Raw genomic sequence first — 24,762 nt, forward strand, 5'->3', positions numbered from 1 at the left:
GGACAATCACCTTTCAAAAGGGTTTATTCTTAAACAAAAATGCCAACAGCACTGATTGTGGGTTTGGTTTGTTGGTTGTTGGGAGGTTTTTTTAACAGATTTAATAGGAGAGTCTGAACACTGGATCCATAAATATTTATTAATACCTGTTTAATTATTAAACTGTTCTTAAAATTCCCAAAGTTATCTTTTTATGTCAAGATTGGGAGATGCTTCTGTGGCAAATTATAATGTGCCTTTAAAATCAGCACATCTGTGCTTCATTTACAATATGGTAGCTTTTACTGTTGAGTATATGTGGTTACATGAATTACCCAGTTGGGGAGAGGGAGAAGACAACAGAGGAGGAGATGTATGAAACTTAGAAACTGTAGCTTTTATTTTTCGTGAAACTGCCAAATACTTCAAACACAGAAACCTGATTTTCCTTAGATCTGTGTCTATAGCACCCTCACCACAACTGATGACATCGGTTTGGTTTGTATTTAAAAGCTATTCTGTGTAGTCTCTATTTTGGACACTGTACATCTGAACTTGCTTCTGCCATGGAAATGCAAATTGCTTGATACTGCCAGTCCCTGCAGCAGCTTTGGCTGGAACTGCTCACCAGCTTATTGCAGAGCAGGGGGAAAGAGGGAGAGTTGAACTGACAACAAGGCTACTTAAGCTTTTTCCAAGGAAAGAAGTATTATATGGCTGTTGGTTAGAGACACACTTCACATTATATATTGTCCACTAGGCCTCTTTGAGTGTTAGCTATGCATTTATTCTTTCCAAAATCTATTTTTGGTATTGTTTTCCTTGGAATAGAAACTGTGCTGTTATTCTGGTGGTCAGCCAGCTATCCTTCCCCCTTCTTCCCTGCCCTCCCTTCATTCCCTCTGAGTACCCTTTGAACTTGTCCAACTTGTTGAATTTGTCAAGAGAGGACTGCAGAAGAATTACGTTCCTACAAGTGAAAATCAGTGGTGTGGTAAGAGGAGAGACCCAGCTTAGAGCTGCTGAGGGGAAAGGCTCCCCTGTGAGCTGAAATCACCATGGATCCTGTTTGCTCTGCCAGCTGGCAAGCAGGCACGTGTGAAGCTTAAAACCAGGCACAGCACATGCTGTCCCTTGGCCCTCCAGATTGGCAGGAGACGAGGAGACAAGCGAGCTTGTTATGAGGGAGATAAGATACAAAATCATTAAAATACAATACCCGAAGAACAGGTTTTGGTAGCTCAGCTGCTTCTTAACGATAGGGAGATATATGTTACAAAACCGTCTTTTTTTTGCACTGATATCTAAACTTTATTTTGGAAAATTTTTGTAAATGTCTGTGAAACAGATTGTGAAAGCTACAGACTGATAATTCTCCTGTGATTTCACACCAATAGTTGGTGGCAGCCCATATGTTTGTCTTCTCTCCGAAGCAGTGCAGAGCACTGTTAGATTGTAACACAGGCCCTCCTCTGCTTTGCAGATTTTTCCATTGAGGCTGCAATGCCTCAAAGGAAAAGTTCTGAGGTTGCTGCAATCTTTGGGAACAGTCTATAGACTCTGCTCAGTCAGCTCTTGAGGCATGTCAGTCAGGTTCATGGGAACGTGGTTAGTGGACAGGTTCTTCCCATGGCAAGTAAATGTCAGCCATCCGGGTAGGGGCAGCCATTCCAATTAGACTTTCCTTATGCAACAGATGTTTTGAATCTAAGCCAGGGAGAATAAAGTAATGCCCAGAGACACTGGCCCTTATCTGCTTTCTGGTCATTTGAAGGAGGCAGCTGAGGCTCAGTAAAAAATGGCAGAATGATATCTCATTTGCTGCTAAGCAAACTGACTGCATACTTTATTTTGGTTAGTCACTGATCAGCTGCTCTCTGATTATTTGAAAGAAATTAACCTGTGGTAACATCCTGTTTTCTTTCTTTGGTTGATCATCTGTTTGGGAGGACTTGTTTGTTTTGCTTGAACAAACAAAAAAAAAACCCCTTTTCTGTCTAGATAACATTAAATTTGTTTCTTATGCTTAAAAACAGGAAGCTCCTGCCTAAAGCATTCCAGCCATCAGATTGCTGAATATTCATTATCCTTTCCTCACCTGTGCTGCAGGGCAGTATGCTGACCTTGAGAGTTCCTGACCTTCAGTTCCTCTGATAGGTAAGAAGCTTTCTGGTTGCATTTTAAATTTTACTTGTGTTATTTGAAACAGTTGGGCTGATTTCTCGTTTGTGTCTCATCCAGTGCAGTTAATAGGAGTCTTGTACATACAAGACTTGCATAGGTCACTTGTTATTCTGACAATTTTTAACATATTTCAGTAATTTTTTTTGTTGATTAACATATATGTTGGCCATTTGCTAGTTTTTAAATTAAATGCTGCTTCATAAACGAATTTTAATTAAATTGTTCCTTAAAAATTAGTATAAAAGTTACGGATGAGAATATATGGAACACAAAGAAAGTATTTCTAGAAGATAAAAATCATTGCTGGATTGTCCAGGTAATATCCAAAAGCTATATTTTTGTCCATAACTCTCAAACATAATTCCTCTGAATTGAATGCTCCACCTGGATGGATGTTCAGGGAGGGAAGTTATGCCATAAAATTCAGACTGTAACTGTGCGTTCTTGGGGACTGAAAGTGAAACGTGGTTTGGGGATGTGACACAAGTGAGATTTAGTTCAGAAGTGCACAAGATGAGACAGCTGCTATTAAATAACAAAATGAGTTTTATTCCAGTGAATGTAATAATTTGAACCCAGCCTGAAGCAGAAGGACACAACAGCAACATGTGACAAACAGTTCAGGTGTGAGGAAGGAAGAGCCAGGGGCCAATTTCACCCCACTGGCTTGGGGAATGATCATTCCTTCTTCACAGTGGTAAATCTCTGCCCTGTTAGCAAGTGTTTGTTTGAAAAAGCTGAAGAATTATGTTGATAGTGTTTTGAATGTTCTGAGATTCTTAAATAGGTCTTTTGAAAAGCGAACAAAATGGGGGGGGAAAAAATCATCTTTCCAAAAAATATTTGTAGGATACAGTGAAAAGTGTGTCGTTATACAGTGAAAATATACAGAGAAGAACCACATCTCTTGAATAGTTCAGAAGTGAACTGTTTTATCCCTCACTTTCTTAAACACATAATTTTCTGCTGCATTTGTGCTATGAAATAATGATTTCAATGGGTGAAATTTCAGTGTTCTGGTCAGTTATAAGGATTGAGTAATGCACCAATGTAAAGCATATTCAGCATGTTTTCAATATTCAGACCTTCCTCAGGAATATTAACCCATAATAGTAAGGATTACATCTGGGGAGCTTTGTGAAACTCAATTGACCAAATAACTTCTGCTTGTTTCTGCAGAGTAAATTGATTGGAAAAGTTACATGACTTACTAATGCCTGACTTATGGCTTGGTGTAGTTGAAGAAATACAAGGGAGAGTATGAAGAGAGTATGAACCCAATAAGTAAACTGAACAAAATTCCATTACTCCCCTCTGCTTCAAAAATTGAGGAAGAAAATGAAACTTTTTTTTAATACCGAAAACACTAATGTTGTGTATTTGGTTACTGTATTGCTGAATATTCATGAAGCTCTGCAGTATGTTCAGTTAAGGTACTGGTTGCAATTAAAACAAGCTGTATGACTGAAATTTGCTTTTTGCTTCAACTTAGCTCAAAAGCACACTCAGCATCCGTTTAGAACTGAAGTGCTCTTTTCTTTCGGGCATGTGATAGAAAAGTGCAATGCCATTCACTCTGGTTGGCAAGTAAATTGTTATGGAAAATATTGTAGATGCCATGTTTGTTTATCTTCTAGATTGCCTTGTTTCTTCAGAAAATAATTTCTGAAATAACTGGATAATGAGAATTTCAGAAAAAAAAATCACAGCTGGCTCTGAGATTAAATTTAAATATTTCCTTTAACAAAAACGCAAAAAATGCCGTGTTCAGTTAGTAACTTTATCCTCTCTGTTCTGTAAAAATATACTTTTTTTTTTCTTCAAGAAGGTTAAAAACATAACACTTGGAGGGAACACTTAGAAAATGAATTTGTAGGTTGTCTTTAAGCTCCATGGAAAATCAAATAAACATTGTTCTAACTAAGAAACATTAACAACAACAAAAAAGTTTGTGTTGGAAAAAAATCTTTACATGCCTTAGAAACGTGTTCAACACAATTTGACATCACCTTATTTGCACAGATCAAACAGTACCGTTGGTATTAATTTATCTTTAGGTAGATTGGAATTAGTTTTTGCATAGATTAAGACATTATATATCTTGTTTGTCAAGCTAGCTTGGCAATTGTTACTTGTTTGTAGTCAGTTATTAGGTATTATAAAGAAGAAATAAAGGAAGGATGCAAGAAAAAAGATTAGTGGAACATACACTAAATGTTTATAGAAAATCTAGTGACTCTAGTTCTAAGTTCTACCTTTCTTATTTCTTTCAATCTGTGAGGCAAAACAAAACTACTGGGAAGATGGTTTCCTAATGTCTGCAGCCTGGGATTTGGACTAATAAAGAGAATTAAGATTTTAATTCTTAAGAATTTAATTTCTTGGCCAATATAATTAAGAATTAAGAGAAGGATGGAGGCTGTCTCTCCTTAGCTCACTGTTCTTTCCCCTGCCCCAGGCAATTTCTTTGGAAGGTAATCTGAAGTCAATTCAGGAAAGGGGGTTATATAAAAAAGGTTCATTTTAGTCTAATGAAGTTTGTCTCCCTGGGCTTCCCTGTTGTCGTCTGAGAAGAGAGAGGTTCCTCCAGAATGCAATTCAGAGAGCCTAAATTAAGTTCCTGATTTTAGGACAAGAACTTAAGTTGATTCAAAAACAAACAGAAATACCCCACAAGCCAACCAACCAAGACTGGGGGAGGCAAATGGCCTTAGGCTAAAGTGAGTCTTCAGGAAAGGTCCCCTTTTTACATATTCTCACCCCTCTCTCTCTCTGTTGAAGGTCTGTGGTATTATAATAACTCTTGTATTGAAGAAGATGTACAGAATTAAATAGGTGCAGGTTCTTTTTCTTCTCTTGATCCTTCTCCCACACAGAACATAAAATTTGGTGTTACTGGTTTTGAAAGAAACATATGAAAGAAATCTTAGATCAGTATTTAGCAACTGTATCCAGCCATCTCCAAACTGATGAATCTTTGACAGAAACCAGCATTTTCAGTTGACAAGTGAAAGCAAATATCTGTGCCGTCTGTAAGAAAAAAAAGTTCACTTCCTTGGCTTATAAAGTTTTGATTTCTTTATATCAACTCTAATAACTACAGTAGGACTAATGCAACGCTGGTGTTCACTTTAACAGCATTGATAGAGACAGGTAAACTAGAGACAGTTTCACAATGGGTATCAAATCACAATTCCAAGACAAAAGTGCAAACATGAGCTTCAAGGGGAAGAGGGATACTGAGATGAGAATTTGATTTTCGGATGTTGGAAGCACTGTTTGTCATGTTCCTTCACTTGTCTGTGCTCCCAGGGTTTGATGTTAGTAAGCTTCCCTTGCTTACTCCTGGCCTGCAGGCCACACAAGAGGAGGATGAGATATGATGCCCTAAGGTTAAAGGCATGATAGCATTTCATCAAAAGAGCACAGGGAAAACTTGCAAGTTTAGAGGCAAACAAAATGTACAGTTTGTCTCTTCAAAGCCTTTCTGCAGTGAGTGGAAGCTTTGATTGTGCTTTGTTGAAAAGAAAGGAGGTCGCTTACAAGGTTTAGTAGACAAGAATTAAATATAATTTTTCTGTTTTGATCTTGTGCATTTATGATGTAAAAACTAGCAACAGTGCATGAAAAATTATATATATTATCTGTTTGTTTTTAAGGCAACCTTATTGTGGAATTTCTCTTTGGGATTCAATTTACTGGGTGTACAAGGAAAATAATACTTACAGTGTGAAATAATTTTACAGTTGTGAAGTGGCTGGTATATAATAGTACTAATTTCTTTTTCAATATTTTAATATCTCAAGGGGAAAGGTCATCCATTGTATCTTAGACCAATCTTATATGGTTTTTTTTTTACATTTCCTTGCCTACTAAACCCTGATGCTTATACAGAACTGAAGAAATATTAATTAGAGAAGGAGAAGAGAGACTTCCAGCCTCTATCCCAGAAAGCTGGGGTTTATTCCTACCACTATAGCTCCTGTGAGAGGAAACCAGTGGGAGTGCAAGAGCATCTTAAGACATTCCCCCAGTTTGTACCATTTGAGCAGAGATTATTCCCGTGTTTTTTCTGACTCAGCCACACGTGAGGCATTTGGACCAGGAGTGTGGGCAGCACTGTACAGCTGAATGTACGTGATAGGGAGAGCTTTCATCTCAATCTAAAAAGAAATGTTTTTACAGTGAGAGCAATCCCTCAGTGGAACAACCTCCCCAGGGCTGTGGGAGCGTCCCCAGCGCTGGAGGTTTTCAAGTTACGGTTGGACAGGATGCTCAACAATCTCATCCAGGCTCCCTTTCCCACAAAGGATTGGGCCAGTTGTTCTTTAAAAGTCCCTTCCAAACTGGGCTGTTCTGTGATTCTGTGATAATAAGCAGGAAAAAAGATGGAGAACAGCAATCAGGAGGTGTGTGAACCTTCATGCCAGTCTCAGCTTCTTGATCTTCTGGGGGAAGAAGGAGGGGAAGAAGATTCCATACTGCTTTGCACCTGTGTCCTCTACTAAATAGTATTGCAAGCAAATGGAATTTTCTTCATAATTGGGAATGTCATTTAGTGTATGTGTGAGCAAGTATGTTCATGTATGTGTAAGACTGCAAAGTTTGAAAACTGCTGGCTCACTGTCTTTTCTTCTGTGAAATTCAGTTCCTTTTTTTTGATGCATCTTAAAGAACTGAAAATACTTTCAGTGACTTGCCACCCAAATAGCCTCTAAAAAACATCTGAAGTTTGTTCATATGCAAGAATCTAAAACGTGACAAAGCAGGGAGATGCCAGACATTCTTCAGATTGAGATATGTTTACTTCTTCAAGGAGGCTACTTAGGAATCCAGCACAGTACAGACCTATGGCAGCAGGATCTTAATCTTGGCTGTGGTTATAGTGTGTACTGTTTGTATTGACTAGAAAAATGTAAAAGTCTTTTTCTCCCATTACTTCTTTCTGTCTGTTCTGTCCATCCCTTCCTTCAGCATTGCTAATTACTCAGGATGGGCGAAAAGGAAATTTCCCTTTGTTCACTTTCTCACAATCAGTCTCTTTCAGAAGTTGAACCTGCTTCCCCCAGTGAACATTCAGCCTCCACAGCCAGGTCATGCAAACCATTCACCTGATCCCACAAGAGGATCATGTTCATGCTACTCCAAAAGCAGAAGTGTCCTTTAACCCTCACTGTTTTCGACCATCTGCAGGTCAGGCCTTTCCAGACCCAGAGGCTGTACAGAACTACCACTGTACCTGTCCTCTGAATGCATCTAATCCGTTTTTGAACTGTTTTATATCCTCCAATTCCTTTACAACTTGCTGTGGTAACAAATTCAATTATTTAATTCTATACTGTTGTGAAGGAGCTTCTTTTGTACTATAAGCTATAACTAATAACTGCTTTTGGCATCCTTATGTACTGCATGGACTTCTGAGCAAATAATTGATAGGCCACCCTCTCCAGTCTCTTCATAATTTTCTAATCTGTTTCTATCCAGAACTGTCCCTTTTTCCAGAGGAATTGCTCTTGTCTTTTTTCCGTGGAAACCATTTGCAATTTCTGACCATTCATTCTTCTATGAACCCCTTGTATTTATATTGGGGTTTTTTCAGGGTTTTGGTTGGTTTTTTTGGTTGGTTGGTTTTTTGAGATGTGACTTTTTTTGAGAACTGTTTTAAAATTTGGGCCCATATTCTATTAATTCTTAACATTTTTGCCTTTTTGGCTGCTGCTGAATGCTGTTTTCTGAGAACTATCCAAAATTACTCGGATCTCTTTCCCGACAGGTAAAACATATGATGAGCTCAGATTTTAGCCTTAAGCTTCTTCTTTTTCCCCTTGTGCATTGATTTGCATTTTTCAGCAGCCTATTTCACCTGCCATTTTATCATTCAGGTGCTCAGTATCCCATGAACTGCCTTGGCTGTCTTTAGATATGATTTTCCCATTTCACCTCTAATCACCTGTACAGACCCTCTTTTCCAGATTCTCCATGACTCTGTTGAACACCTCAGTACCTGTGGAAGTTTAATCTCTGCAGAAGACAAGAGACCTGTAACTCCTGTCCTTTATTTTCTTCCTTAAATGACAAGAAGTATTTCCCTTTTGTCCTGTGAGAGCAGAGTTTCCTTAAGGGGCTTGGTAGACAATTTTGTCAAAACCTCTCTTTGAAAAATGCATATTTCCTCTATTAAAATGCTTGTTGACTTTTGTAAAGAAATTTAATGAAATAGCAAAGTTTGGAATGTTGTACAGTCCTGTATTAATTTATCATTCTCTGATCTGCATCTATTTATTAATAAAATACTACATTAATTTCTTATCTAGGACAGTTATTACCTAAAAGTTAAGAACTAGGATGAAAGTATTAAGTGAAAATAAAATTATAAAGCAATCAGTCCTCAAATAAGAGGTTTGTTTTGTTTTGGCAGAACAGCAAAACAGTTCAAGGGCAACAGCAAAACAGTTCAAGGGCAACATCAAACTATTGAAGGAGGTGTTTGGAAAGAATGAACATCATTCATTGCTTGTACTTTTTAAGTACAAGCAGTCTCTTTAAGGCTTTTTATCTGCTTGCCACTACCTCAGGTAGCTCATGCACAGCTTTTTGTTGTGGCATTTGCCAGAATGTTGTCCAGAGGCATTCTAAAACCCTCCAAATTTGATTAATAATAAAACTTTTGAAGCACCAGTATTTCAGCATTTCTTCTATAAAAGATTGGTCTTATCTGTGTAGTTCTATGGGATGGTTAAAATTACAATGAGTTCCTGTATCTTCTTTTAAGACACATTTTCTAAATATTTTACCCAGTTTTGTATTTTTTTATTTCATAATATATTAGACTCACTGAATCTTTTTCATTCCATACCTTTCTACACCTGTTTTAAATTTCAAATAAAGTAGCCACATTCCATTAATTTAATATAATCATGTTTAGTTTATTCAGTATAAGGAAAGAAAAACTGGTAAGATAATAAGCCTTAATGTATGCAGACTATAAACTTGTTGTATACAAATTGTTTTTAAGTAGGCAAATACAAAATGCCATTTTGAGTCATTATGTATAAAGTTATAAAAAGAGCATAATTAGATACACACCACAATTTCTTAATAGAGTAATGACAGCAGCAATATTGAGTTGACCCCTGATATGTCCTGTTTCTCTTTTAAAGCCTCACAGAATATGAGTAACTCTGCTCCTTTTACACCCTTCTCACTTTCCCCCTTTTTATTTTCGGTTTTGAGGTGAAAATTTTAAAACCTAGTATATAAAATATAACCCCAAAGTCCAGAGTTCTTTCTCCCTGCAGAAGGAATTCTGTGGTTCAAGCTCACCTCTGTGCTAGGGCCTCCCTGTGCATAACACTGATAAAACCATATTAAATGACTCTGGGGTTTTTATAGATGTTGATAAGATGAGATTATGCAGAAAGCTGGTACATTATTTTTTGGATCAGCTCCTGGATATAATCAGGGATGGAACAGTGTTGGCTAAATAATTTTATGAGGGAAAGATTTTGACAAAGGACACGAGGAACATTTTGCTACATTTGGCTTGTGCTATTCCAGAAGAGCAGAGCTGTTGTTTTCCTCAAAGCTTTGTTCTGAACTGTCTAATTACCCAGAAAAATGTGGCTTTTTGGTACAGTACATGCCAGCCAATGCATAAAAATTGCTTTCTTGTTCTGATAACTTTGATCTTTATTATAAACTGTACCACTTCTGGGTTTTGGAGAACAATCATTGAAAATGTAAGAAATAAAGTTAGTAAACCATCTGGTCTTAAGGTATTGTATTTGGTAGCTTTCTAAAAGAAAATGAAAAGTCACTTTTCTTACCATGCTTTCTAGCAGATGCAAGCCAATAAGAATGGTTTCCAAATCAGAGTGCAAATATTAAAGCTCCTGAATCTAGAACTTTAGCAAGTAACCAAAATAGGCCTCATTTTCTTACTGCTGAGAAGAGTTTAAAAATAAGAGGAATTATATACTTCATTCACTTAAATCATCAAAGGTTAGCTTCCACATTTGAGAATGCTTCAGAAAATGAGGTATACATGTCCAGGATACATCTGTGTTTTCTTAGAGTGAGAAAACCAGCAGGAGATGGTTAAAATCTTCTTTGGGTCCTCAATGTTAATATCTTGAAGATCAAGTGGTACAGAACGATTGAGCTGCTGTTGGAGTGGGTGCTGTTTCTGTAGGCAAAGGCTTTGTAGGACAGATGGAGTGGAAAGGCAGCTGTGGAATTATTATTTTTTTTGGTACTAGCAATAACCATCCTTCATTTTGGATCCCAACAGAGTGCAGAACTTTGAGAACACAGGAAATGGGGACTTGCTTTTCTTTTTTCACAAACAACTGTTTGCTTTCATTTTCAGACCTTCCTTTCTGCAAGTCAGCAGATCTCTTTCTGCAGTGATAAAGCAGTTTCCCCACGTGAAAATAAAGGGCTCAGGTTTAATTTTCCTGAAGCTACCTCATCTCCATGTCAAATAAGGATAAAACAAGAGCAAATTATTTCTCCTGTAATTTTGGCTGTGGGTTCTAGACTTGCAAAAGAGTTCGTCTCACAAAGTTCAAAGCTCATCTCACCAAATGTTATTTATGACTAAGGTTTAAATTAGTGCTGTGGCTGCATTATGAAATATTATTTTAAAGAATGCAGGTGAATATTTTAGTGTATAAGATATAAGAACAGCCATGTCAGGAGCACTCCTGATGGAACAGTTTCTGTGCTAACAACCATTGATGTGTGGAGTTTGGAGTATCTATTTTACCTCTCTCTTAATTACCACATCATCCTGTCTGATGCAACACCTTTGCAGCCCTTAAATCATTAAATCAAATATTCTTTGTTGCTTTCATCTTGAAATTCATAACTGTCTCAGTGAGGCCAATTAGAAAAAAAGGGACTTTGAAGAATTTGTTGATGTTTCAGCTAACATGTGTACCTCACTGGGGGGGGTGTCATCAACTCCATTTCTACCTTAGTCAGTCAAATGCACACTGAATTTCTTTGCCAAATTCATCAGTAATAGGGTGGTCTCTCGGTCTCTGGGTATTGTGGGTCTTTCTTTTAAATCTCAGCAGAAAAAAACCTGGAAAACCAAGCTTCCTCCAAGCTTCTGAAAGTCTAACTTTACATAGTACATAGATTGAACTGTCCAGTAAATGCAAGGCCTCTTCCCATCACACTTCTTAAAAATTAAATTTAAACTAAAGACTAAATCAGTTCAGGAATGCTCACTGCCAGAACTTCATAGTGTAAAAATGACACTGTGTGACTGCATCTGAAGAGTACTTTTGTCAGCAAGGAATAACACAGGGCACAGAAATCTGCAGATGATTCAGCAATACAGGCAAAAGACCTTCTGCAAAGCATATTTGCAAAATCTTGTGTTGCATTAATAGATCTTTTGAGCAAGAAAGTGCTTTTGGCTCTGAATCTGCATTGACATCACACCTGAATGAGGCACCGAGGGCTTCCTACCCCACCCCACCTCTTTGGGTAATACTGAAGTTGAGCAATCATCCTTTCCATGATTAATTAATAATAATTAATTATTATTATACCTGTTTCTGAAGCTTGATAAGAGAAATTAATCTAGCTGCTGGTTTTCAAGTTGTGTCTGTTTCTAGGAAAAAAGGCTAAAAGGTGGTGTTATAAAATGTTACTGCTTTTTCCCACATACCCTGGCATGAGGGAAGAGATGTATATATTGGGTTTTGCTTATTCACAGGCAGCAAGGCCTGCAGATTTGTGTACTGCAGGGGTGAAATTTAGGACTATTTCTAGCAAAACCAGCAATTCTTGTGATCTAATATGCAGAATCCCTGGATACAAGTTGGCACATTACAGCCTGGATGAGTTAACTACCAGGTCAGTGGAAAAAGCAGCTGAATAATTAGATTCAAATAACATAGTTAGTTCTTACTACTGGCATTCCATTTCACATGATGTTACTAGTCAAGTCCCTCGAGGGTCTGCCCATTTAGTAGACATGGAGGGGGAGTAGAAATACATTCTCACCACATCTGGGCCCCCAGGATGTTGATAAACTTGGGCAAACCCAGGGAGAACCACTATGGTAGTCAGGAGGCACAGATCCTTTGAGAGGATGCCAAGGGAACAAACTGGCACTGCTTAGCCTGGAGAAGACCTTAGTTACAGCCTTGCAATACTTAAGTAAGATGGTGCTAAAAAGATGGAGTGAGGCACTTTACAGGGGTGCATGGCAGGGGAATGAGAGACAAAGATCCTAAAGGGACAGTCAGACTGGATGTAAGGGTGGAGCAGGGGGGGAATTACTGTGCGGGTAATTAAACATTGGGTTAGATCTACCAGAAATTCTTCAAGTTCTGTCCTTGGAAGTTTTCAAGCTCCAACTGGACAAAGTCCAAAGCAACTTCTAGTTGCTTCAGTGCTGACCCTGCAAGGGTCAAGGAGGAGGTTGATCCAAACGACCTTCCAGCCTAAAGCATTCCTTGATTCTGGGAATCGATCTTCCAGTCTGGCCACCTTACAGTAACATGTAAGTTACTGCAGTCAAATAAGCAGTCAGCAGCCAAAGTCCTGACAAATGGCTGATTATTTGAAAAAGTTGATACTGTAGATATTCCCTTCCTAGTGTACAGCAGTATTTCAAAAAACTCAATGGAATCAGATCCATAATTATTTTCTCACAAAAAGGAGAAATTCTTGCTCTTTTGGTGTATGCTCATTTTTGTAATGCAAAAAAACCTTCATGTATCACTAAAGTAAGGAAATGTGAGTCTAATTGTGTCCAGGAAGCATAAAGTGGGAATAAAATGCTTGTTTGGCTGCTTTGCCATTTATCTATGCAAGATGGAGAGTAGAGTATAATCTCCCTGCTTGAAAGCCCACAATAGCATTTTGGGCTGCCAAAGAAGGCTATTTATTGCTGGATTGTTCAACAAAGTGTGCCCTCTGGGATTACCCTTTGTGATTGGGAAAGAAAGAATTTTGTTTCATTTCTTCATTTGGAAAATTTTTTTGCTTGACTAGCAACAAGGCTCCTGGGTCACTAAGCAATAGTGTTCTACCCTAATTGCCTTCAACTTATTTATGTTTCTAAGTTAGGCCTTTGGTAGTTGTTTTTTTCCAAATTATATAAGGTCGATATCCCACTGCCCTGGAGAACAGAACAGTTTATAGAATGTTTATATATAAAAATTGCTTTTGAAAATTTTACTTCATGTTTTCAAACAAAGAGGAATCAACACCAAAATACACTAATTTTTTTTTCCTTAATCTTGTCTGACTCCCCTCCTCACAAGCATATTTGTTCTCCTTTTACATTAGCTAAGAATATAGTCAAGTGGAAATCTGAGAAAATATCATCTCAAGCTCCCAACTCTGCCTACACCACAGACAAAAATAAATGTGTAACTAGAATGTGATGTATAATACATGCAGTCCAGACAGCAGAAACATAGCTAGATTTCTCCAAATCTGTGAGAAGAAGAAAGAAACCCAAACGACTGTTCGTTGACTCAGTGTCACTGAGTACATGATGCTCATTTAGGCAAAGGCATGTTTGGTGGTAATATCATCTCCTGGTGTTCTGAGTGCTACTGGCATGAACCATTTCTGCTGAGTGATTTATCAGTGAGCAGCCCTGCATCAGAGGGGTTGTTCAGCACCATGCAATAAACACTGAGGCTGCCTCCTAAACTAAATTATGTGTTTTTTTCAAGTAGTAAGTTGTTTAGGAGGAGGAAGAGAGCAGCATTTTTTACTCACGTATCATTTTCAACTTTTTTTTTTTTGCATTTTATCCTGTTTTAAGGTCACTGCCTTTACATTGTAAGACGATAGATTTTTTCTTTAGATTTCTTTTGAACTACCCTCCTGAATGACACTTAATGTACTATTCTCCCACTCTTATCTTCACACTTTCTTATATGCTGTTCCTCATGCTTAGAAATCCTTACTCTCCATGCCAAATATCCACCCACTCCATGTTCACATTCTTCCTTTAAACTGCATTTCCTTAAAGTCTATCAAAAATAATCTTCAAGTTAAGAAACATATCAACTCTGCCCTGAGATCTGACAGTCTGCTGATCATCAGATTTCCTCCTGCTGGCTGAATTCTTTAATTTGTGCATAATACTCCATAAATCAGGGATTCATTTTTCCTTAACATCACATGTACTTCCCTTTTTATTAAATATATATATATGTAAAATCTTTTTTAAAGTACCCCAAAGTTCAGCCCAACTGGTTTCCTAGAGGTCATCTGGCTGAGCACTGCTGCTTGTTAATTTGCTGTTCACAACTTAACAGAACTTATGGAAACAACTACCTATGAACTGTAGAGTGGTAGGGAGTTTTCACTTTGGGAGGGAGTTTATGTTTGGTTTTGGGTTTGTTTTGGGTTTTTTTTGTGGGAGTAGGTTGTTTTTTGGCACAAAACAAGGGAAGGAATTGTTGAAATTATAAAAGCATATTTGGGGTACAAGTTGAAAGCTAGAATGCATGAGGCACATCTAAAACCTTTTGGGTGGTAAGATCTGATAAGCAGCTCTGACTGTTTCATGACCTAGCCTGGCATGCTTGTGCACTTTGTTCTTTGTGTGTAGCAGAGGTTTGTGATGTGGCTTTGGAAGACAATTTCCTGGGGGGTAAAGGATCTACCACAACTAATTGGTTGACTGTTGGAGAGCTTCCTCTAAGGATTTGAGCATAAAACTTTAGTAAGCTCAGTGAAATATGTAGGTGGCTTCCACTGTTATGTTTTGAAAGACTGAATATTTGGCTTCATATTCACTTCAGTTTCTTCTACTTTCTTAAGAGGCTTTTTTGCTTTTTGCTATGAAATATGCACAAGTACTTGGAAAGGAATAAAAAAACAAAACCAGGCCATGCAGATAACAAGAAAGGGGAAAGGAGAGAGATACATGCATTGTTTTCTCTTTGGCCATAAAAGATTTTTACTCTGGAGAGCATGTCTTAAATTAACCTGACTGTAGTTTGTGCTGAATGCAAGCCATTGAATGAGGGGGAACAGATGAGCAAAAGCTTTCAGGTCTGGAATCCAGGAGGAAGTGCCACCTCCTTTTGGTTCTCTTGCCACAATTGTCCTGTTGTCTCCAGCACAGAATGTGGAACGTGGGGAGTGCCACGTTCTTGGAATGGCATGACTGGGGAGAAGCCTCTGCTCCGAGAACCTGGCAGATCTATTGTTTTCCATAGCTCCCTTTGGCTGTCCTTCCCATATGAGACCTGGGTTCAGTGTCTTAGCTATAGACTTAACCAGATAAAATTACCTTATTGGAGTTCTGTCTTAAGATGATTTGTTCATAGAAAAGCCCCAAAATGAATAAACACTACAAGTGAACCAGAACACTTTTTTTTGTGAACTTGTATGCAATTCTTAAAACCATTTGCTTTCACAGGGAGGTAATGCTACTTATAACCTCATTTCCCTACATTCTTTTTAGTTCTAAATAAAAACCAAAAACTGAAGATAAAACATTTGCATCCAAAGCAGAGTAATTTATAAAAGTTTGATTTGTTCAGTGTTAACTCCTGCTTACCCCTAAACAAAATAGTGGAATAGGGAAACTTTCAAGCTGCCTAAAATATATTTACCTTAAAAGAAAAGCCTTTTTTTAAAATCTGGATCTACCAGTCTATAAAGCTAGTGAAATACTGTTCCTCAGTGTTTGTAAAATATGTACATTCTTCATCTGTTTGCTGATTTTCTGTGGCATAAAATTCAGCCTAGAAATCATGAGGAAAAAAGAAAGGTTGTAAGCCACTCCTCTGGATGCTTTGCAGCAAGAGAAGTAAATCTAAACACTGCCTGCTAACAGAACCAAAATTGTAAAAACATTGCTAAAACAAATAAAGCTGGCAGGCAGCGTTTTACAAAAAAAAAAAGTGCTATTTTCAAATACAGTTATGATCTTTTAGTAAGTCTTAAATTTTCATTTAGCTGTGTTAAAATGATTGTCTGTGACTGAAATCAGGCCCAATTCCTTTTTCTTTAATGCATCAGGGAAAAGCCTAAAGTTGGGACCAGAATGGATCCTACTGGAGTTAAGTACGTAACTCCCAGGAAATGTTTTCCATTAAACTCTGTTGGGGTTAGTTATCAGATTTCTTTAAACTCTGATATAAAATTTTTAGTGCATAACCAAACAAAATGCCTTGTTTTGGGAGTTGATCTTGTTGGTAATGGAGCAGCATAACCTTTCACCCCCAAAGCTTTTGTTTTTCAGTCTCAACAGTGTCATAGCCATTGCTGGAGATATTCTCCTGAGTGCTCCCAATCAACATGCATCAAAACAACATTTTACTCTCTGCCTGACCTAACTTTTCCTTTCTCTCATTCAAGCACATTATTGAAAACCATCAAGTTTTATGTGTTCCTGAGCTATGAGGAAAACAGGAAGCAGACAAGGAGATTCTTTCCTGTCATGGTGCTCTGTAAATCGAGTCCTGTATGTGTAGCTTGTAGTCCCAAGGAAGTCTGTACACACTTAGTCTGAGATGCTTTTTAGAAGCTGTATTTTCCTTAAGCTTTTGTTAGTTTCTTCCTTTAAAATACCTTTGTGACAGAATTATGCACATTTATCCCTTGTCTCTGAGGCTGCAACCTGGAAGTGTTCTTCTGTCAGGAAGTATTATTTAAGTTGCTCAGGAATTAACCTCTGTGCTCAGGAATTCATCTCTCTAGTTCTCAGAATGAAAACAGATGCTTTGAATTCACATGGTGGCTACATACACTTTGCATGCCCCAGAGGAGTTGTTCTGTATCTCATAAACAGAAACACCACTTTGTCTTCCAGATTTTACCTTGTACGGTTGTCTGGCCATGGGCAGAACTCAGAACAGTGAGGTTATCACAGAGAGGCCTTACATTAGTCCTGGGGGCTATGACTCTGTGTTTTGCTAAACTGGCTGCAGCAGGATCTTAATATCTTGCAAACCTAAGTACTTAGCATGAAAATGCACTCTTTTGTCATAAAAATGAGATGTAGTAGGAGACAGTCCGTGTTTTCCTGTGCTGCAGACAATAAAGAAAGTGTCTTCCAACTTCCATGTAGTATCTTTTGTCACATAGAGTAAGAATGTACGAGTCAGCTTTAGTAGTGGGTTTGGTTTTTTTCCCTTTTTCAGTCAATATTTCTATTACACAAAAATTTGGAAGTCCTAAAGCAAAATATTAAAGTATTTCTGTTAAGATACCCTGGATCTGGTTTTATGTGTTTTGTTTATTTGGTTTGGTTGTGTTGTTGAGGTTCGTTTAATTTTTTGAGATAGCTAATGCATGCCAATAAACTTTGTCTGTGTATCCTAAACTATAATCATGCTTTGTCTTTGAAAACTTAATCTATGGTAAAAACATGAGAAAACCACCCTGTTTTGCTCACACTTGGTTTGAAGGAAGGAAGTTTAGTGGTTTTTAAGTACTTCAAAGCTGCAAAACATAATTCAAAATGTTGCACAAATTCCGTATGCTTTTACAGCTGTACAAAAAGGAGGGCAAACAGATCCCTTTATAATATGTTAATGTTTTACAACCACTTTGCAGCACAGCAAAGAAAAAAGTTCCAAAAAGCAGCTGAGGGTTGGTGCAGCTCAGCTGTGTTCATGAGCACGCAGCGCCCGTTGTTGACAAATGAGAGTTGCTTGACTTGACCCCAAGCAGTATGAGGTCAAGATATATTAATAAAATGCTTTCTTAAGTGTTTATTTCTGCTCTTTTTTGTATATCCTTGTTGTGACGTGACAGAGCATTCGAGGTCAAGTGCCAAGCTATCAGTGGGGATGGAGTAAAGCACCTTTATCTGAGCCTTTGCTGACACGGGACTCGGCCGTGACTCAGAGAGGGTAAGTTAACTGATTATGCTTAACTTTCTCTACTATGGTAAAATGAGTTGCAGAGAGAACACACTGAAAGCCAAGGGCCTCTAAATACTTTTCCCTTTTATGGAATAGAGCTCCCAGATTTCCATTTCCTGGAGATTGTACTCTAAGCCTACACAGTGGTAAAAGAAAGTTCTCTGCATTCACTGATCTATATCTGACTACAAATTTGAGCTCAGGGGATCATTTTTTTCCTAACTATTTTAAGCAGTAAGTTTATAATAACAGACCAAAATGTTAAAAAGCACTCCATCCTCTCTTTTCTTTCTTTTTCTTACTTTTTTTTTCTTTAGATTGTCTCCTCCTAGTGTGGGAATAAGCAGAATCTGGTAACTAGGGTAGGTCATTTGTTTGTGTTTCTTTAACTCATTTTATAGGTGCAAAAGGCTCGTGCAGACTGAGATTGTAGATCTTCACCCAAATCCACTCTGCCTGTGACATGTGAGTTAATCTCTACCAGTATTTAATTTTAAAAGGTAATTTTGGAACTCTTGCAATTTCGAAAAGAATGGAGTTTTGGGGGAGATCATTTACTCTGATAAAATACTACAATAATGTCCTGACATCCTTTCATAGGATATAGGCCAGAGTTTGATCAATGCCTAACAAAAGAAATAACAGAATCTTGAAATTGTCTGGGATGCTAACATGTGCTTATGCACCTTGACCATTTTTAAAATGCAGGTGTATTTTTTTATCTCTCCTTTCAGTGTCTTCAGGGACAATAATGACAGTTGTTTCAGTTGGCACCTCACTGCATTACATGTATTGTTATCATATCATTTCCTCCTTTAACTGAAACCTGCTTATTCTTGTGGAAAAGAGATAAAGCTGGCAAAGCTGATGGTAGCATTATTCCAAAGGCTGTTCAGCTGGCAGATGAGCCAGGCTTAGAACCAGGATAGTGATGCTCTCTGCACTGTGGCTCAATGTTCAGGGAGGCTGTGAGCTGGTTTTGTAAATAAAGGTGTGAGTTTCTGTAAGCTCCAAGGCTGCACTCCTCCCTAATGCTCAGCAGCAGAAAAAATGTACCTTCCAGTGAAATACATTTTCCAAGGATGTTTCTTTCTTTTTTTTCTACATCTGTGAGACACAGATAAGCTCCTCTAATTTTTGTTAGAGAGTTCTCACAAAGCCCCCTTTTTCTATACATTTTGGCTCTCTGTGACATCTACTGGGGCTGTTTTCATTGCCCAACCAAATGGGCATAAGGTCACTTCAGCAGTGATGGAAGGACATTTATTCACTAATATCTTAAGGTTCCATCATTTCTAAACCTTTGCCTTTCCTACCAGTGTCAGAAGGCAGTAATTGATGCAGAAAATGGCAGAACTCTTTGCACAGCATGGAGCAAGGAGGTGTTTCCATTGATTATATCCTTTTGCATTTATAATACGTGATGTTTGTGCTGGTTAAACATCATAAAGTCTTCAAAGGATCTGGACTGCTGATTTTAAGAGCACTGCACAAGTTAAAGATAAGCTTTTAGATTGAAAAATTAATAAGTCAGGAGCTCTAAATCATATAGTTTATTAATTGAACTACATCTTTATGTTGAAATACCAATATGTAATGGCCCTCACTTTGGCAGTGTACAGGACTGCAGCAGTGCAGTCAAGGTGTGCAAAGATGGTGTTTGTTTTGAGAAGCCTAAGAATATGAATAATTATGTGCAAGCTTTCACTGCTCCAATATAGCCCTCAACACTGGGGTTTTCTGGAGAGATATTAGGAAAAAATGGAAAGTCAGAGGACGAAATTTTCCTACTGATCAGCACAAAGATTTGGAGCTTATTTGCAAGATAGCTCTGTAAGGAAATCAGAGTAAGGTTCTAACTGTGTCAGAGACGGCCTGAGCTCAGTCCACTCCAAATCTGGGGGTTGTTAAGGTGGAGCAAATTCATCTTTCTCCCCTCCTTTCTGCCTTGGCTGTACTTTCTGTGCTGCATCTCTAAGACAACACAGCTCGAGATTTGTCCCTTTCTATTCTTAGACAAGCCTGCTGATTTATTTCTTCTGTTTTCAAAGTTTTCTTGCTTTTTAAATCTAAAAAATGAACTGAAACTTGATGTGCTTAACAGCTCTTTCTTGTTTCAAGATAACTTGCATTACTTCTTTTAAGTTTAGTATGCACTAGGAACTCAGCTAAGACCCAGAATAAACCACTTTGATGCAATAGCTTATACAATTCCATGTAGGACTGCAAACATGCTTTGGCCATGACTCAAAACATTCCTGATTTTTCAGGCCCAGCATTCTGTTGAGTTGAATCTATCAGAACCAGTATAAATTCATAAGGCAAACACTGAAGAAGGATTAGATAAACAGCCAAATTTGTATCTTCTCTTTTTTGTTTTTGTTTGAATTTGAGTTCTTGCAAACTCAGAAATTGTGTAAGATGCCAGGATTTTGCTGCAGAGGAAAAGCAAGCCTGTGCCACTTTTTTTTTTAGTTACCTTGCTTCCATCTCATCTTCATGTGTTGTTCATAGTCACCTGGTTGGTGACTGTTATTTGATACTTAATTGTTGAAACACAGAAATGTTTAATGCTACTGCTAATTGTCTAATCTCTGAGGGTTTATTAAAATCTATGTAATCATAAATGTCTGTTTTCTATCATATTAGGGACTTAAAAGATGTTTTGCTATAATAAACATTTTAAAAACATTTTATTCAGAGAAAGCTTCCTCTACTCTTATTTGAAGTCAGAGATGGGGAAAATCATGATATAAACATGAACTTCCACTGACTTCAGTAGAGGTAGGAATTCTCCTGTAAGAGGTTCAAAATGTTTACAAAAGCTTGAAACATGCTGTCCCTAAAGCATTTACTGCTCTGAGAAATCTTCATGCTCACTGTTCAAAAACAGTCTCATCTGTAATGATGATGTATATGCTGCATCTTTTTCACAGTCCTTATCAAAGGACTGCAATGAAATAATTATTTTCCCTGAACACACTAATGCTTGTGTAGGATCATTCTTATAACCTGTTAGTTCTGCATGAAATTTCGTGTGAGGTGGCCTTGTATTCCTCTTCTAGTAAAAGAGAAAATTAAGTTTCCAACATAAGGTGAAATAAACATAATAAAAGCATCAGTCTTATCTGCTTCTGCAGTCCAAGGTTTTCACACATCCTGCAGGTTTCACAACACAGGTTTTTTTGCTGTGAGAGCTGAGGTGAGGAACTTGTCACTACTGAGACTGCTTCACTAATTCTTGTGAATGGTTCTGCCTCTTCTTTCTTTTTGCTATTTTTTTAAAAAGATCGACAGCTTTATTTTGACAATTTTGATTGTCACTCTCAATAAACCAACATGTTCCTGAAAACGTTTCTTTGCCCACCCCTGAAATGGAAGGGAAAACTGTTGAAAGTTAATCTTAGAATTCTGCTAAATGCCTTGAACTTCAAATCATCTCCCCATCTCAACCTCTTTATTCCATCTATCATGAGTTCCAGAAGAGTGAAAGAATTGAGATGACATCAGGAGTTCTGGTTTGGGAGAAGATAACATGCTTTTGGAGGTTGAACTTGTGCTTTCTGGGTATACTTATCTGCTGGGCATACTGAAGTTGCTATGGTACTGTTTGAGTGTGTTGCTCTGTGCTGTGCTCAGCTGGGAATTTGTAAGGGGGATGCAGTCAGCTGGCCCTGGTGCAGACAGAAGCTGTGGTAGGGGATGCAGTGCAGACAGGACAGGAGCTGTGCAGGGGGATGCAGTCAGCTGTTCCCGGTGCAGACAGCAGCTGTGCAGGGGATGCAGTCAGCTGTTCCCGGTGCAGACAGGAGCTGTGCAGGGGATGCAGTCAGCTGTTCCCGGTGCAGACAGCAGCTGTGCACCAGGCGGTCTCTGATGCCCTGCAGGCGCCGCCGGGAGCGCCGTGATGAGTTGCCGAGGTCAGTGATGTGTTGGTGAGGACAGTTCCCTAACTCTCGGGCAGGTGTCGCAGTAAGTATTGCAATCCGCCCACTGCTGCTGTAAGGACTGATTTGTTCTTCGCGCTGCTCATCCTCAGACCTCGGTACAGACTCTCTTGTCTTGCGAATGCAGTACCTCCCCTTGACACTAATAACAAGAATTTTCTCAGCTAATAGGCAGAGAATTTTTTTCCCTGTTGTCTTGTGCAGAGGTACCAAGTCTTTGCACAACTGATGTAGGCCTTGCTCTTGCTCAGATGAAGAGTGCCACCATCTGGGGTTCCAGTTTTGCTCCTCTGAGATCACTCTCTGTAGCATTGGGTTTCTATTTCTCACAGCATGAAGACCTTGTTAGTTGCTAAAAGGCACAATATAGAAGAGATGATTGAGAGGGAACATCATCAATGTGTATAAATATCTGAAGGGGGGGTTGTCAAGAGGATGGAACCAGGCTCTACTTGGTGGTGCCAAACAATAGGACAAGAGGCAACAGGCAGAAAATGATGCACAGGAGTTTCCACCTGAACATGAGGAAGAACTTCTTTCCTGTGAGGGTGACTGAGCGCTGGAACAGGTTGCCCAGAGAGGTTGTGGAATCTCCCTCACTGGAGTTATTCCAGAACCATCTGGATGCAATCCTGTGCCATGTGCTCTAGGATGACCCTGCTCGAGCAGGGAAGTTGGATCAGATGACCCTCTGTGGTCCCTTCCAACCTGACCCATTCTGTAATTCTGTGATATCCAAGATGCTGTTGGCTTCTTAGAAGATTTTTAGAGAAGGTAATTTGGTCACAGTCATAATGACAAAATAAAAATCAGTCAAATGGACGGAAGAGGTGCAAATAGCAACAAGAATGGAAGGTTGTCTGTTTAGAATGCATTTGCTAGGTTATACTTGACCTTGAAAGCTTTAGTTAATAAAACACAAGATAGCATTTTTAATTTTAAACCTTAATGCTGTTTGTTATTGTAAAGTGATCTCAGTGTGAGAGCACAGAGTTTTAAACAGATTTGGTTTGTCTTTTTGGCATCTAACACAGCCTGCAGATCACAAGGCCTCTCAGAGCTTATGCCTTCAGGCTGACTTGAAACAACCATTGCCAGCAGTGCATGGTCCTGTTAGTGCCCAGTGCAGCTCCACGTGCTTCACGCTGCCCACCATGCCAACCTCACCTGAAGACAAGGGACGAGCACAAGAGGCACAGCACAACAGTTCTCCTCCAGCCAAAGTAAGCACTCTTACAAAGGTGTTTTCTGACTCTTGTTGGAAACCCGAGGGTGAAACCACTTTGTGTATATTTAGGAGTTTATAAAGCAAAATCTAATCACTGCGCTGAATTAGTGTGTTTTGCTTGGTCGATGAAGCTGTGAATGATCCTTCAGTTGATATTCTTAGAGTTCTTCAAATATTTTATAGCCTAAGGGATGAGAACTCAAGTGGCTCAGGCAGTTGTTTATCATTTTGATCTGGAGGATTATAAATGGTTCAGAATGGACAGACATATATCAAAGCTGTCCAAAGACGTCCTTTCTGATGTGATTACAGAAAACTGGAACCTTTGAGGAAATAATTTAGGCTTGTACTTCACAGTAGTCTTGGAACAACTAGTGTTGCTTTTACAGATACAGATGTTATGCAATTCATGAGGGCGTTTTGGTTTGTAGTCTTTCTCAGCAGTAGCTGAACGTACATGGGAACTATGCAGAGAGCAGGTGGGTGCTCCCCAGACATATTCGTCATTTTGCCTCTCTAATTTGTGGCATCTATATGTTTTTACATGTCTTGTTTGCAGATAAATTACAAAAATCAGTAAGAGATGGCTCTTCTCCCTTTTCAATAATCTGTACCAAAGATAAAAAGTAACTTTATGTTTTAATAAACTGGGGTTGTTTGGGGTTTTTTTTAATCATTATCTTAGCTGAGGTAAAGAACCTATACTGATTAGAAAATCACAGCTTATCCAAATCATCCAATTGCATGCAAACTGGTGTAAAGAAAGAGAGGATTTATAATCTGGCACATCCTCAGTTAAAAATGTATCACCATCACTGGGTTTGAGGACACTACATTCTACACTTTAGCTGAAAACATCCGCTGCTCTAACATTGTTGGAAAATATTGTGAGCAGTGAGCCCTACACTGATTTGTCATGCATTCCATCTAAACTGCACACTGTGCTGAGTGTTAGTTTCCTGGTTTAAGATAAACACCCCAGGTGGATGCAAGTTCATCAGACTATTAGCTGAGAACATATATTAGCTCAAAAAGATTTTATTGGGATTTTTAACTCACCTATGTGAAAAGTCTTTTTGTACAAAGGACTTGCTGGGTAAAACATACCCAAAGAGGAAAAAACTATGAAAAGCCAGCAGATATCAGTGATTCCAGTCTTAAGTGTGCTTGTCACAGGGGAGAAATGAAGATTTCCAACCACATAATATAAAAAAAGTTATTTTTTAAATGCATTTTACAGGCCTTTTAGAAATGGGTCTTAAATGAACTATGATAATGTGATAGTTCATTAATCAGTTAATTGTGCAAAATGCCTCATTTTAGGTGCATGTTTATTGTTAGGCACAAAGTAGCAGTGGAAGGATTTTAACCACACACTGCTCATAAGCCTTCTTAAGTTAAGGTTTGCCACTGGCCAACGTTGTGAGGATTTGATCTTGTTCATACCTGTTGTCACTCTTGGGTCTTGCTGCAGACCAAATTCTGCAGTGTGACTATAAGTCACTACAAGTAAAATGGTTTATTATTGTGAGAGAAGGACTTGCAAGCCAGGAGAGGG

At 38.4% G+C, this 24,762-nt stretch overlaps 1 protein-coding gene across 12 annotated transcripts in view; it reads left to right on the top strand.

Annotated features, from left to right (window-relative positions):
- Positions 1-24,762, top strand: part of IRAG1 (inositol 1,4,5-triphosphate receptor associated 1) — a 79,887-nt gene that overhangs the window by 22,285 nt on the left and 32,840 nt on the right. For 9 of the 12 annotated variants that reach the window (XM_064657312.1, XM_064657316.1, XM_064657314.1 and 6 more), the window contains 4 exons: positions 2,016-2,136; positions 17,920-18,017; positions 18,431-18,494; positions 23,011-23,199. In XM_064657312.1, the coding sequence (XP_064513382.1) occupies positions 23,131-23,199 (69 nt within the window). In that variant the 5' untranslated portion in view covers positions 2,016-2,136; positions 17,920-18,017; positions 18,431-18,494; positions 23,011-23,130. The remainder of the gene's footprint in view (positions 1-2,015; positions 2,137-17,919; positions 18,018-18,430; positions 18,495-23,010; positions 23,200-24,762) is intronic. The other 3 variants (XM_064657318.1, XM_064657319.1, XM_064657323.1) reach the window with 2 other exon arrangements.

The sequence above is a fragment of the Pseudopipra pipra genome, chromosome 6, assembly GCF_036250125.1.
Source record: "Pseudopipra pipra isolate bDixPip1 chromosome 6, bDixPip1.hap1, whole genome shotgun sequence".
NCBI classification, from domain to species: Eukaryota; Metazoa; Chordata; class Aves; order Passeriformes; family Pipridae; genus Pseudopipra; species Pseudopipra pipra.